The following is a 16,671-nucleotide window of genomic DNA, read 5'->3' as shown; positions in this document are numbered from 1 at the left end:
TCTCCGCTGCAAGGGCACTTTATTGGCCTCACGTTTTCTCCACTGGAGGGTCACCCTAGGGGCACCTGATCATTTTCTCCACATAAGGGTACTTCATCCCATTTTTTCCACTGTAAGGGCACCATAAGAAGTCAAGTCAAGTCACTTTATTATCACTACTACCACAGGACATTCTCTGTGCAGGACGGAATTGAAATTGCGTTTCCTTCCTCTTATCCCCGGTGCAAACATCAATAAAACATGAAATATAAAATATAGGAAATGCAAAAAATGTAAAATAAAATCTAAAAAAATATATACAAGCTAAAAGACATCCAAGAAAAGACAGTGGCAAATCTGGAAGATATCAATAGTATAAATATGGCAAATATGGCGGTATGAACATAATGAACAATATGAACATAAACAACAGTATCAGTATGGCACAGTATAAACACAATTGTCATTATAAATATAAATATGGCAGTATAGACAGTGAGGTCTATCAAAAATGAAACATGTATACAGAGTACACAGTTGAATGTACACAGTGCAAAATTAGGTTTGCAAGTTTTTTAGAGTCTGTAAAAGTGGCTGGTGCCATTTGGTTTGTGCATTGGGTCCAGTAGTCTCCAGAGTTTGTGGGGGCAGCAGGCAGAGAAGGAAGGGGAGGCAGTGCTGGGAGGGAGTTCAGCATCCTGATGGCCTGGTGGATGAAGCTGTCTCTCAGTCTCCTGGTTCTCGCCTGGAGGTTTGGTGGTTGGGGTGAGTGGGGTCACCCGCAATGCTGAGTCCTAGAGGGAGGGGAGGGAGGCACCGATGATCTTCTCAGCTGCTCTCACTATGCGCTGCAGGGTCGTAGTGCAGCTGCCGTACCACACAGTGATTCAGCTGGTCAGGATGCTCTTGGTGGTTCCACAGTAGAAGGTGTGCATGATGGGGACTGGTGCTCTGGCTCTTCTCAGTCTGCGGAGGTAGTAGAGGCGCTGCTGAGCTTTCCTGGTCAGTGACGCGGTGTTGCTGCTCCAGGAGAGGTCCTCAGTAAAAGTGTGCACCTGGGAACTTGGTGCTGCTCACTCTATGCAGTGGAAATCATCTAAATATATAGACAAACATACTTCCTGTGCTCATGCTTCATAGTTCCTCTTTTGTATTCTGCGTACATGTTTGCACACATCCATTTAAGATTATAAGTACTTGTTCACGATGTTGTGTTGACACAAAGGTATTATCATTCGTGACAATACCCCATACCGTGACATTTGACGTGGGCTACATTTCTGAATGTCTTCACGTCCAAGCAATCCAGCTCAGGACAAAAGATGTTTTCCTGGCGGTGTTACACAATGCTCCTCTCATCAATACAGAACATGCTGTGCTACCTAGAGGATGAAACCTTCCCTTTGTGTTTGCATGACAGTGACATCTCACTTAAGATCCTCATAGCTAATCACATTACATAAAACTTGAGCTTGTCTGCTGAATTGTTACTGTTAATTATTTTCAGGGAACAATCAGGCTTACAAAGTATAATTTTTTAACGGCATTTCTAAATAGAATTGAGTTGACTGCTTTGGCATCTTTTTTGCTATGAAATGTTTTTTTTAAATTTTATTTTGTTATTTGCAAGCTTTCAAAATGCATCTTTTTTCATGCTGATGTGTTTTCTTTGTTTCCTCTTTTTCTATGCACAGACTCTGAAGTCATCTACAGAAACAGCGACGGCCACGTCATCAAGTTCAACATCCTTACAAATGAGACAGAGATTGTCCTGACAAACACAACATTTGTAAGTACATATTAGTCTGTAATAGTCTATAAAGTTATAAGGATTTGTTATAATATAAATGTTATCATAATGATTAAATTGCATATTTCCTCTCTGTCTTTCTCTCTAATTCCCACTAGATCAATTTCAACGTGGCCAAGTACTCTGTGTCTCCTGATCTGAAATATGTGCTTTTCGCCTATGACGTGAAACAGGTAAGTTTCCTGACAACACCGATGTCATGAATGTGGTTTCATTCTGTGTACTAAAACTATGCCTTTAAGGCATTGTTGGGTGGCGTATTGTAGTGTGAGTAGACAACTACCCTTTTGTGCACAGTTGGCTCAGGGTGGAGCGATTGGTTTGCTACTGGTGGAGAAAAAATACTGTATTAAAGCACAAAGTACAGAGTCTGGGTGAGCTATTTTTTATCTGCTTTTCATAGATGGATATAAAAAAAAAAATCAGTAACAAAACAAGAATGACTAAGAGCCTATAAGATCAGCATGAGGGGCTGTTTCAGTGCCTTAAACTGCACAAATCACAAAAGTACAAAATGTTCAATAGCCTAAAGTTTCCTTTGGTAAACTCACTGGCAACCTATGGATGGTGCAAAGTGCCAGAAGTTGATGTATATTTTTGCAGAACAGAACCTGGTGAGGAAGAACCATGGCAGCTCACACTGTTACTGTTAGTTTAAGGCTGTTAAATGTGTTGTGCGAACATTTGTCAGGCTCTGTGATCAATGTTATGCTAATCATTCTTTATGTCTGATGAGTTACAGTGTGAGATTTGCTAATAACAATAACATACAAGAGAAGTAGCAGACTGATGGCTTTGGATCCTGTGATCCTGTGGAGCTGACGAGTACATATTAAATCATGTATTTAAACATTTTGTCATATTCAGTTTCAGGTAGAGTTCAGTTGAATTCAGTGTATTCAACTATTATTTACCATGCCTACTTTGTCACAGTGACCCACAGTGCATGATATTGCTTTTTTTTTGCAGATACAATATTTGAGACCAAGCAGTCCATATGTTTTTGAGGAGATATGCCAATCTCAGAACCTCTCAGATATTTTCTGATAATGATTTAGCCTCTGGAGTCAACAATCAATGTTTTTGTGGTTCTGGTGCCAGTGGATATCGGGGCCAAGACTTCCTCTGCGGTCAGATTAGCTACTTGATATGTGAGAATGACAAGAAAGACACATTTCTGCTAACCTCTATAAAGAAAATATAATGCATATGACTGCAGATAACTTTTAAAAAAGTTAATGAAAAGCCAAATTGCCGTAAGGTGATAGCCAGTGGTTTCTGAGATTGTATTTTGGCCAATGCAGCCTCTTGCATGGACTGTTTACCTACATGCAACCAAAGCCCACTCAAACATGATCAGTTAATACTTACTCGGGTTAATTATATAATGCATATTCTTGTTTGTAAGAAATGACACCAGGGGGTTATAAAGACAAAACCATGCTGAAATATGATGGCAGGGTTGAATAAACATCTACACATATAGTCCACATAGTCCTGTAGTGCTTGATAAATGTTGACGAGGGCCTGGGTCAGGCGGTGATTAAAATTCCATTGTATACTATGTGCGACTGGCAGGTCACATTCATTCAGTAATAGAGCAGCGGGGCAAGCTTGAACCATAATTACTAGTTTTCCATCAGAAAAGAGTAGATGCAAAATGAGATATGCAAATTGGACCCTCCACTCTGAAAGGGATCAACTGTAAGGATTAGTGACAAGGCGATTAATCAGGGCTGATTTGCATATTTTGTATGAAGGGTTAGACTTGGAACAGTATGGCCGACAGCCACAAGCCCAGTTTATTTTTAGCACAAGGTTATGTTGAATGAAAAAATGGAGTATAAATTGTTCTGTTGGTCTATTTCTAATCCAGTCTTTAAGGATGTTTCAATTTTTGCAAGTCTAATTACTCTTAAAAACTTAAAATGACCTTACAGGTTTGTGAAATAATAATTTCTAATTTAACTTGCAGCAGGGCGTATTTTAGGGATGAGTCAGATGAACCGTAAAAAGAAAATAGTGAGCTTTATTTGACTTGAGTTGAACTCGAGACACAAAAATGAGGATTTGACTGATTTATAAATATTGAAATTACTTTACAGTCATTAGGGTGCACTTGGGTACAGCGGTGCTTTGCACTGCTAAAGTCAGCATGCTAACATGCTCACAATGACAATGTGACATGTCAAGCAGGTACACTGTTTACATCCAGGCACACAGACCCCCCAACACAACAGGCCCTCTGCCAGTTGTATCCAAGCACTATAGTAAAATGAGCCTTGTTATATTAATAATACCATTATGTTTTCTTTATGTGACTGCAAATTAACATTAACTTTGTGCTTGTCAAACTGGCATACACAACATCAAAATAAAACAGAAATGTGCATGGAATACACAAATAAAACATTAAAACAACATGATTTCAAATTCTTAACTTGTTAGGATGTGATCATGTGGCATGCCTCTAGATTTAATGTACAGTGAAATATCCATTCTTCCTGTATGTATTCATGCAACTATCTTTGTTGTCCACCTGGCAGCACAATGTGAAACAAACCAACAGCCTTGAGCTTGACACCTGTATGATGAAGAGTAATAACAGCAGTTTCCTCAAGGGAAAATAAATTACTTTTCTAATAGGTTCATCTCTGGTGCACTGAATGAAATAAAACATCCATTAATGCTTCACGCCCAATTTTGGTGCCTTGGTAGAGATGTGACAGTGTGACAGACTTAGATTCTTGTTTATTTGTCCTGATTCTTACATGTTTTTTAGTTCAAATGTGACAATATATTTTGTTAAATCAATAATTTATGAAAAAATAACAGTGCATAATGTTCTGGATCTGTCAGCACAAAATTGCTGTCATTGCCTTGTGCTTCAACTGCCAAGATATATAAAAGCAATGTTTTTACTTGTACAGCGGCTTAATTGTTCTGGTGCACATCTGCATTCACAGTAAAAGCATCAAATTACAGTAATGTGGAAAATGATTTGACCCAACAACAGAGGAGGGAAAGAGCAACAGCCATGGTGCCTGTCTAAGATTAAGAGACAGACCCTGGATGCGGGGGCAGATAATCTCCAGGAAGGCAGAAAGCTCCATCAGGCTCTGAGGCCTCAGGCAACAGGACATCAGTCAGGGGAAGACGAGAGCAGATCATCACCTGTTTTGCTGCAGCGTCTTGTTTTTGTCAACCATAAAACATAAATATAGACCTAGAAAAAAGTACAGCAGTTGCTTTTGTTAACAGAATTTCTTCTCACATTTCAAAGGCATGTAGGTCAGAAGAAGAATGGTGTTTGAAGAATAAAGCAGATGTTATTTTATATTTTTAGAGTTGTGAAAAAAATCCCATAAAAAAAGACCAAAACTAACAATGTGTTCCTTCCAATGTTTTTTAACTATACACTTTTTTTAACATCGTTAGCCCCTACTGGAGACGTTACTATTTTTAGAAAAGGTAGGCTAAGTACTGGACTTTTTAATTTAAGTGTTACACAATGGAGTAACCTTTGTTGGGGACTATTTTCAGCTGCACTTACAACAGCTGGATAGTGCATGTGTGACTGGCCCAGTTTCAATTCACTGACCACCTCCCAGACTTTCAATGTCACCTGTGACATTAGCACAAATGTGTGAGGGCTCCGAACACAGTGTAAGGAAAACAGCACGTTCTAATCATATTTCTGTGGATGGTGATGTGTGACAACAATATTTCAGATCCAGCGAGCCAAATTAACATATTTAAAAGTCATCACCATGCATTTATACATAACAGCTTTACCTAATCAAAACTTTCCCAAAGAGACTAGAGATGCCAGACATTTTAAAGAGCATCAAAGTGCAGGGGAAGTGTGTGTGCATGAACCTTTTAGCACAGCACTATACCACACCAGATCGAACACTTTCTTAGCCTTTTCTCTCAGTGAGAAATTGTCATTAAAGTGACTGGATGCCATCTTTTAGTCTGGTATCCAGTTGCTATATTACATCCATGGGCAGCAGTGTGAATACATCGAGGTGGGGGTACTGGAACTGGAAATGAACTGGGTGAACCATTGAGTCAAAATAAGTGTGTGTGCTCATGGGAATGAAGTAAAACGTCACACAGTTCAACAGTGTGGCGGAAAAAGATATATCAGGCTTTGATAGATTCAATTCAGTTTCATTTATAGAGTACCTAATCACAACAGAAGTTATCTTGTGACACTTTCCATAGGACCTCAGCAGCAGGCTTGATCACAACTCCCGATCTAGGCATAGCCATGATCCATGAGAAAGCAGAAAAACTGGAGAGGGGGAGAAGAAGTGAAGAGCTCAGTGGATCATGGGAAGTCCCCTGGTAGTCTAAGCCTATAGCAGCATAACCAAGGGATGGTTCAGGACTCACTTGAGCTGGCCCTATCTATAGCTACACATAGTATTCATTGTTGGGTTTTCGACTTTAATAGAATTTTAGATCACTTCCCTGCAGTATACGGGGATACATCCCAGCCCTTGAGAACAGCATAAAGAACATAAATAAATGAAGATTTATGAATATACAAGTTGTTTTATTTTGATTTTAGCTCTGTGACTAATGTTGAAACAGGTCTCACTTTGTACAGTTTCGTCTTTATTAAATCAGTTATTAATATGCACGGACGATCAACTTTTCTGATTACACCTGTGAGTAGTGAGATGTTCGTGTTGTCTGTATAATTGGTGTTTCAGTTCGGTCTGTGTGGACGCTGCTGACGGCAGTGAAAATATCTGACAACAGTGTGTATCTTGTTTATGACTAAGGCTTAGAGATACAAATGAAGGCAAAAATGTGCTGAATATTTAATCCCTCAAGAGCAACACAACACATGGACAAAAGCCCTCTGGCTATGAGATATTTGGTGAAAACTGACAGAGAAGCAAGGATAGGGAGTGCATACACATAGCCTTGTGCTGTCATTTAATTGGTGGACTGCTATGCAGGTCTTGAGGGGTTTACCCATTGTATTTAATATATATATATAATATATCTATATATATATTATACTCCTTTATAGGACTCTATTATTGATGCATGAAATACAGTTTGTTTTGACATAATGAGGCTGTCTAAACTCTAGATTGCATGCAAGCATCATATTTACTACTTCCCATCTGACAGACACTGGTTTGAGCTAAGTCAAGGTTATTTGGGGAGGCAGTTCTCAATCAACGAGGAAGATCTGGCATGGCAAGGATGTAAGAGATCACTGGAGAACATAAAATATAAGAATTGTTTTTTATTTCTCAGTGGTTGCATAAATTAGACTTCATTGCTGTGAGAACAAAGGTCATATGAAATGGAATAACCTTGAATAAGCCAGCATTAGACTTTTTCATTCGGCAGTGGCAGTTATCTGTGGTTCTTTATATCCACTTTCTGTGTAATTACAGATTGTCACACAGCACACTAGTGAAATCAGATAAGTCTTTAAGATTTTCACATTAAGCAGTGAGAGAAATACAACTCAAAGCATCAGGCAGTGAGGGCAGTTCACCCTACTATGTGTCTAAAAAACTGGGTGGTGTGTTTTAAACACCTTAAATTTACATATACCTATAACCTAATAAGAAGACTATTTTTTTCAGATTGGTGAATGTATCTCAGTCAAAGACACTTATGTCAAAAAAACTGTAGCAAATGGTTATATAGTTAGTTTAGTGTAAAAGGCTTCACTTTTTCAGGTAGTTCCCAAAGACTTCCAGCTGTGATAAGGAAAGCTAGAAAAATAGAAACCTACAAACATTCATTCTAGACTACTTCAGTGCTCAGCTTGAATTAATGCTGCGCTTCATGTTTTTCTTAATTCCATAAAGTCATTTACTTCTATTTATTTTAGTACTCCACAAGAACATCTTTCAGTGTATAGCCCTGTCTCCTAAATATTCAGTTCATATGAAACTAATCTTCAGCAGCAAATACAATTTGTAGGATAAATAATGTTGCCCTGATTACATTTTTTAATCAACACAATGATGAGAATATATTTATACTGAACAAATGTTCCCTGCAATACCTGCTCCTGGGAACTAAAATATGATTAGCACTTGGTTAGGTTTAGGCAACTCAAAGCACTTGCTTAAGGCTAAAGCATTCTATATTGTAATACTCATTGCTGGTTTGAAGCATGAGACAGGATTGGTGACAAAACTACAATCTTTCTCAAACCCTTAAGGACCAGTGTCACCCTACAGTAGCTACAAAGCATGCAACAAATGGGAAAGGCCCTATCTAGAGCCAATGTTTAGTCTGTCTGTTCTGGGCTACTGTAGAAACACGGAGGTTCAACATGGAGCACTCTGTGGAAAAGGGCCCATTGCATCAGTACATACAAAAGGCACATTAAAAGGCAACAAAAATATGAATAATTCTAATTTTCATGTGATTATACAATAAATGAAAACACAAAAGAGTATTTTATTCACTTTTTATTTATTGGACCTTTAAAGCACCAATAATGTTGTTTAGTTTGTTGAAGTAATCATCGAGTCCAGTTGAGATGTTTGCTGTGGTGGTGTGTATTAAGAAGCATGGCCAGCATACACTGGTGAACTGATGGTCACAGAGGGTATCTGAGCCAGTGAGTTGACCAGGAGCAAATGAAGAGAAACTCTTTTATACAGATAACAGCCATGGTTACACAATATGTAAATGGAGATGGAGCAAAAGGTGGGGAAGGTAAGGGAAAGGATTGGGCAACAAGGGTAGAGGGAAAAGTGGGGGTAGGTGACAAAGGGTAGACACTGGAAAGTGTTACTGAAATCTTCCGCTCTCCCGTTGGCTTTACAAAGCTATATATGTTTCAGCTCATTGTTTAGCTGTCTGGCCCAAAACTTTATTGATTTGTCTCACTCTCACCTCTCACAGTGTTATTTTCAGTCACAGTGGGCAAACAGCAGACAGACACAGTTAGAGACTAGCTGGTGAACATAGTGGAGCATAATTTTCTTCAGAAGTTGACAGTGACCAAAAAATGAGCTAAAAGAGAGTGTTGGATTCACATTCATCAGGTGGACACATACACAACTTTAAATGATTGACAACATTTCTCTGTAATTGTTGGCTGTGTAAATAAGCAATGCCTCTAATTTGAAGCCTCATTTCATTTTATCGTTTTATCTCATTACTTACTTATTACTGAATAACCCCCGTCATAAAACCTTGCTCCTGTAGTTTACTTTGTTTGGAAATCTGTCTGTATCATCTTTGCTATAAGTGTTTACTATATAAGCGTGAATCCTTTTGTCAGTCAGGTGCCAAAACACATTCGCACAGCGCTGTAATGGGGGTCGGAACATGAAGGTTGTGGCCTATCATTTTGCATTACAGGATTTTGTATTACATCTGAATACAGTATGTTTTTCCTTAATATAATTAGCACACTAAAGTCATTTTCATTAGAAGATTTTTTTTTCTGTTTTTGTTTTTGTTTGTTTTTTTGTTTGGACCTGAAGCAGGGTTTTAATACTTCGTTATAATCCCAGGCTTTGATCTATGAACTGTAACATGAAGTATGTCCGTGCAGTTAATCATAACCTGTAATAAATGATGAAAAGAATAACAAAGTGAGCTGGAACTGTTATAAACGGAGTATACAACAAGTCTTCTGATAACCACATACTTTGAACCAATGCAGGCTTTGAACTCAGAGGTTGCTCTCTAGACTACAGTTTTTGTTATTTGGGTCTATAACATATGATGGTTTTAGCTGGTTATAGCTGCTTATATGCATATGGCCTGACGTTAGTGAAGGAGTATCCCATTACAAGGTGTTAGAGAAAGCTCTTCTAGCGCTTTTCACCTATCTGTAGGATTACATACAGTTATCTGACTACATCTGTATCTAGGAGTGATTAAGCTTGATAAAAGCTCCTAATCTCTGGGATTCTTGTTTGTCACTGCTGACAACAGGCTTGTGTTTTTAAGTCTTGTAAACATCTTGTAATGTTCTTGTCAGTGCAAATCCTCGCAGCCAAGTGACTTTTCTTATGTATTTTATATGCCATTTTATATGCCATTTTACTAGTGGCAGTTATAACTGCATTATAATATAGTGGGGGCCATTCATTACGTTCTCTCTCCCTTCATGTGTATATTTTCTGTTCCCTTTCCATTGAAGATGAAAAGAAAAAAGAAAGGAAAATTATTAGGTTTAAGCTATAAAATCACAAAAGTGTGTGGGTTTGAAGTTGACTCCCCACTGATTCCAAATGACAGCCTCCCTTCTTTGCATGTCAAGGCATAAATGGATTGTATGCTTGCATTCATTCTGTATTTTTCTGCTAAACTGGTGCAAGATTTCTGTTTGTTTCTGACTGTCACTGCAAAAGTTAAAACGCCCCCTTTTTTCTACAGCTTTATCTTCAGAGTTTTCTGAATGATACTGATGGATTTAAAAAAAAAAAAAAAAACTTGAAACAAATTTAATCCATATTCATATGGGATGAGTTTATATTCCAGGGTAACACCTCCAGCCTAAGATAAAAAGCTAAGCAGTGGATGGGAGTGTTGAGTCACACGTAATGCTGACAAGAAAAACAAAAGACAAGAGAGAAACTATCTCTTGTCTCTCAGTTGAGCCCACCTGTGTTTTAGAAAAATATCCCACTGATGTATAATTTGATGGTGGAAAAACAACACCTTTGTCCCAAAACAAGATTTCAGAGTCTGTCTAAATGTTGGTTACCACAGTGAATCTGATACTGACTATTATATCAACATTTCATCTCCAATCATGCCCACAAGCAGTACGCCTTTGTAATTGTGTTGATATAACACCTGTGTTCTTTACTGTGTAAAAGCCTCTCGATGCTGTTGGACATGTTTGTTCTTGACTCTGTAATGTAAATGCATACAGAATATTACAAGATCAATAAGCAGAACAGCCTAATTTGAATATGTGATTTAGAGGATTTTGTATCAATGCAATGGAGTACCATGAATCATCTGGGATTTAAAACAGACATTTCCACATGTTATTTTTTCTAATAATCTGTAAATCAAGACTCCATCCATCCATCTTCCATAACCGCTTATCCTTATCAGGGTCACAAGGGGCTGGAGCCAATACCAGCTAACACTGGATAAGAGGCGGGGTATACCCTGAACAAGTCGCCAGTTCATCACAGAGCTGACACATAGAAACAAACAATGCTTACATTCACACCTACAGACAGTTAGTAACCTGCATGTCTTTGGACTGTGGGAGTAGTCGGAGTACATGGAGAACTATAGATATATATAGGGTTCCTTTTGTGTTAGCTTATACTTCCACAAGTAATTCAGATGTGGGTAATTCATCAAATAAAATAAGTCAGAAGTAAACAATAGAGTGTGCCATGCTTTATGATCCAGAACATGTGTAGTTTTTCTTTCCATACTGCAGCACTTCTTATCGACTTATTGACTGCTTGTACATATTTTATGAGGTTTCCAGCGGATTTTGTGGTCTAATATCACCAGAAATGTATGTTTATTTGTTATTGCTTTAATAACACTGTCTATCATTACTTATATAACATTGTCTCTCATTATACTTCGTCAAATGACAGAAAGTCATTTTTACTTCTGAGTTGGCTTATCACTTGCGGCTAATTTAGCAGTGGCATTGAGACAGAAAGTCGCAACTTAGGTAAAAGTTTGAACCTGGTTTTAGAGGAGAGGACATCTAGAGACCACCACTATAGTCTGCCCCATTTTTATGTGTCTTAAAATCTTACAGGTCCAGTGTGTAAGGTTTAGGGGGCTGAATAAGACATACATTAATATAATATTCCTAACTATATTTTATTATTGTATAATCACCTGAAAACAAGAGTGCTTATATTTTTGTTACCTTAGAATGAATCTATGAGTATGAGTATATCTACAAATGCTGTGGATCATTTTGCATAGAGCCCACCACGTTAAAGTACTCTGTTTCTACAGTAGCCCAGAATGGACAAACCAAACACTGGCTCTAGATATTCCTTCTGCTTTTTCATGTGTTTCATGACCACAGTAGTTTCTACTTCCCAATAAAGAGCGAGTGAAACAAGGGGATTAAAGTCTGCAACCTCACCACTGAATGCTACTAAATCTTACAGACTGGTCCTTAAAGGACGTGTAATATGTTGAAAAGCTGGAATATTACTACAGATTAATCCAGCAAGGCAAAAAACACAAGTAATTAGGGCAATCAGAAAGATTGCAATAGAACCAACAGGATTAATTAGAGATTAGTTAGAAGTGAGTGCAAAAGGTAAGGTAAGGATTTTTTTCAGGACATGTCTGAATGATGTGTTTCTTGCCACTTTGGGACTATTTTTAATGATCTCCCACATTTAGATTTTAGTAGTTATTGCATTAAGCACAGTTTTACCATAGTGATTAGATGTATTGGCCAGAGCTACAAAAATAAAACCCAAGTGTTATAAACTGTAGTTCTTTTAGATTACTGTAGCCAATTAGTGTAAAATTTTGTTTGGGTGTCAAAATGCAACTCTCATCAAAATTGGGCAAGAACTGCCCAAGATATCCTCTAACAGTTAGAGAATATCTTTGGACTTTGTTTATTTCTGTCCATGGAGTTTTTCCAAATCAAAGCTGAGGGTGAAGCAGTTTCAGCCTTTTGAAGTCTGAAGTGTTGATCATTGAGTTCAGTCCTGGAACATGGTGAAATATTTTTGTTCCTAGAATCAGACTAATGGCGTTTTTTGTTTTTTTTTAACAATTGGGCCTGTTATAATGGGAAGCTAGTGCAGTGTCACAAATGCAAAGGTGCAAAAGTAAGTGAAAGTGTGACTAGGGGTAACATTGTCATGGCAACCAGATGGTTCAGTGTGCTTTAGAGTGTCAGATGCATGTATCTTATCCAAATAATTATTATCATTTACAGTCTTTTGGTCCAACATGTTTTCCACTGTAGGTGTTATGTAAAACACCAAGGCAAATTATTTTATGTGAAAACTTGCCAATAAACCTGATTCGGATTCTAAAGATCTATCCAGGGAGCTTCCCTCACTAAGATATTGATTTTTTCTTTGCTTTTAAGTGGGCTGATGCCAGGGGAGGGGGAGACTCAGTTATACTTCTTCTGTGGTGACATTCCCAAGGCTCTCCTTAAGTGTCTGTGGTGGGTTTTTTTTGTTTTTTTTTTCTTTTTTCCTCGTTGAGTTACTCACGTTATTTCATGTCATACAGTACTGTATCTCTTGGGAGACGACATACCGTAAAGCTGTTAAAGAACTTTCGGTTCTGTTGTGGAAGATATTTCTAATAACACAAATAACCACTATACTGGCAATTGATTTTGATTTTCAGCTATTTAAAATGTGATTTTGTGATTTTATGAAGTCTCATATTATCGCATATCATATATGACTGAAATTAGGAACAGATAGCAAGCTGAGGATTTTGTTTGCCATCATTCATAAAAAGTATGATTTCCCACAAATCCGAGAAATGTCACAAACTTGACAGATTAAGGCCAGTGAAGTGTCTAAAAATTGACTTGTCAATGCCCCCATGGCTGTAACAAAAGCACAGGCTGTTAATTACCTCTTTAAATAAAATCCAAAGGACAGAAAGAAACAATGATAAGAATAAGGAAAGATTCAAATGTAAATATACCCAATGTAAAATGACCCACGATCAAGATCAACCTTGTAATATTAAGAGCTTGTGTTAGAGTTTGAGAAATCAGTCAGTACACCTTGGAGAATCATTTATAATCTCATGCATAGATATTACTAATAACACTCACAAAATTTATATCAAGCATACTGTGTCGATTGTCGTGCAATCAGTATGTGCTGAGATGTTACACAAAGTCGATTTGAGTCACTTGGAGTTCAGTGAATCCTCTTCTCTCTAAACACTAATTTACTTTCACTATGAACAAGTCTGTATTATTGATGTTCCAGCTTATTGTTATGGGCCATTCATGGGTGCTTAGGCTGGAATCCAAAGCCTTATTGTAGTCTTTGTATAATGTCTTTGTAACTGCCATAAGCCCCATTAACATCTGCTAAGTTTCTTAGATGCGTACTTTGGAGAAAAAGGTGATATACGCTTTTCTCTGTAGGGGTTAGAGACCATTTACACGTGGACATAAACCTGGCATAATCTGTAATATTTCACAAGGGGAGGTGCAGCATACTGCTATAACACTTACACCTGCAATAACTTGATTATTTAGCCTCCTGGTGGCAGCAGGAAGAAGCTGTGAACACAACACAGATAGATTATGATCTTCCAAGATGATATAGTGACATCGCTAGAACACAGCTGCATATATATATATATATATATATATATATATATATATATATACACATTATACACATTACATACACAGCAACATTATTCAATTTTATTTATATAGTGCCAAATCATCATTGGCAGAAGTTACCTCATTACTATGACTTTCCATATAGACCAGGGTGCAGATTGAATATTTATAGTATGATTTACAGAGATCCAACAATTCCCACCATGAGCAAGCGCTTATGGAAAATATTTTAAAAAATCTTTTGCTTCTATGTTTAGATTAGCTAATCACTCACATTGTCTTTCAGCTGTACAGTATCTACAGCAAAAAGTATTAAGAATTCCCATTAATAACATGAGTGCTAGAAATCCTTATGAATTCTGTGGGCTCTCTCCTGTATGGTGTTTTTAGTTATAGGTATCCACTAACCTCAGTCATGTACTGTTTATTGAAAAGAATATGATGAAATGTACCTCTGGTTTTGGTACTTTACACAATATGTTTAAGCCATAGTGGAAAATAAGTTTGATAAAAATGTGTGATAAGTTCTGTGTTCTCAAGATGGATTGCAGTAACCAAGTCCTGCAAGTTATTGAGGAAGTCAAGTCATGTTCTTGCCGTTGTGTGCTGGGGAGGCAGCGTCAAGCTGCCAGCAGGCATAACACACTTTCAGAAAGAAAAAGGGGGAAAAAACATGAAGTGTTATCCTCTGTTGGACTGGATCAGACAGCCTGAAGGAATGGTCCAAAATTAACTTCATCTTGGACAACACCTTCCAAGATAATGCAGAGCACTTGTAGCCTCTGGCTCATCCCTCCGGGGTACAAGGATGTACCAGGGAACATTTGAAACTCTCACTTGTGCCATATTTCTTACCGGAACAGCCTCAGTAAAATAAAAAGCAGTTTTTTTTTGGACTGTTTACTGTGTTCATGTGGCTTAGTAAGTTACACTTGCCTTGTTGTTGCAGTTTGAGAGCAGTTTTATATATTATATATCAGCTTTCAACATTTTTCCTCGTTCATAGATAGCATTTCAACAAAGCTAGTACACAAAAATACATCTTCCAACCATAGAAATTCCAGTTTTACCCAGGGCAATGTATTTGAATATTTTTGTCCCTACTTTATTGATACCCAGTCCATACACAATTTACTGTAGCGATAGCAACATTTGTCAGAGTCATCAGAGTTAGATCAACTTCTGTCCCAGCTTGGGACATCACTTATGTTGACCTTAGTCATTTATCAATCCATGCCTCTCTCATCGTTTACGTCTACACCTCCCTTCAACCTCTGCACATTCTATAATCTACATCCATATTTCACAGCATTCACACACACACACACACACACACACACACACACACACACACACACACACACACATACTATATATATATATATAAATGTATATTAATGCCAAATATGTAGAAGAGGGACCAAGATTTGGCAATGGAAATGTCTGTAGTCCCAGATCACTTTGACTGAGTCAGTTCTGGGGTGTCTTCCATGTTGAACCATCATAGTTTTACAGTAGCCCAGAATGGACAAGCTAAATGCTCGATGCCACTAAATTCAAGACACTGATCCGAATTATTCTGCAGCTCATCAATGTCCAGTACCAGTACAAGAGCAATGTGCCACTCTTGTAGTGACACAGACTGTTAGGGTGTAGAAAATTACTCATAAAAGTAGAAAGTTCGAAAATTTGTAAACTAGAAAAATTAACCCCTGTGACACAATTGAAGTTACTTTGATAATGGTTATACAATTACATCCTAGTGTAGACCCATTGTTGTATACCCAAGTGTATCTCTGAGTTTTTACACTAGCAGTACAATATAGTATAACAGCATTGTCTGTTGTAAGAGATCCCTCTGCTTTGTATCAGAGCTGAATACATATGTATCATTTTCATGATGAAATGCAAAAATATGGCCTGTTTCTGGGCCCGATCACCAGCCACGGTCAGAGGTCTATTATCATGTCAGCCACAGCTTCTCCAGTGGGGGGTTCAGACAGCTTTACATGCACCCCTCTGTCACTTTGAATGTCTCTCTCTCTCTCTTTCTCTCTCTCTCACTCCCCCTGTCTATCCGTCTCTCCCGGGCTTTCAACACAGAGGCACTCTGCGATGATGGGTTTCTCAGATGGAATTAAAATGTCTCTTCCCACAGCTGTCACCCATGCAAATTGCATTGTCTACAGATTCTATCAGTGGGAACAGCCAGCAGTCTGTTTTGTTTGACGCCTTCTTCCTTTTCATTTTTTTTGTCCTGATGTCATTATCTGTGGCACTGCTGCTTCTCTCGTTAATATTTCAGACAGTCATCTTTTAATCTGCTTCTCTCTGTCTTTATTTTGCTCCAGGTTTACCGCCACTCCTACATGGCCTCCTACAGTATCTACAATATTCACACACGGTAAGTGTTTTTATTCCCCTCTGCAGCTGCTGTGAGGCAACCTGTCTAGTGGGGGAAAAAAGCCCACCTGTCATCAGGGAAAAACACAACTGTGCCCACCCCCCCAGGTACTACACAGACACTGTAAATAAAGGCTAAGCACAATATTATCACCTATTGACGCCTATTTATGTT

At 38.0% G+C, this 16,671-nt stretch overlaps 1 protein-coding gene across 2 annotated transcripts in view; it reads left to right on the top strand.

Moving 5' to 3' along the window:
- Window positions 1-16,671, top strand: part of dpp10 (dipeptidyl peptidase like 10) — a 178,257-nt gene that overhangs the window by 132,801 nt on the left and 28,785 nt on the right. For both annotated transcript variants that reach the window (XM_019276538.2, XM_019276540.2), the window contains exons 4-6: window positions 1,674-1,768; window positions 1,888-1,962; window positions 16,445-16,497. In XM_019276538.2, coding sequence (XP_019132083.1) covers window positions 1,674-1,768; window positions 1,888-1,962; window positions 16,445-16,497 — 223 coding nt within the window. The remainder of the gene's footprint in view (window positions 1-1,673; window positions 1,769-1,887; window positions 1,963-16,444; window positions 16,498-16,671) is intronic.

This window comes from Larimichthys crocea, chromosome XVIII, assembly GCF_000972845.2.
Source record: "Larimichthys crocea isolate SSNF chromosome XVIII, L_crocea_2.0, whole genome shotgun sequence".
Classification (NCBI taxonomy): domain Eukaryota; kingdom Metazoa; phylum Chordata; class Actinopteri; family Sciaenidae; genus Larimichthys; species Larimichthys crocea.
Note: the sequence above shows the minus strand (reverse complement) of the source record. Positions and strands in the feature narration are given on the sequence as shown.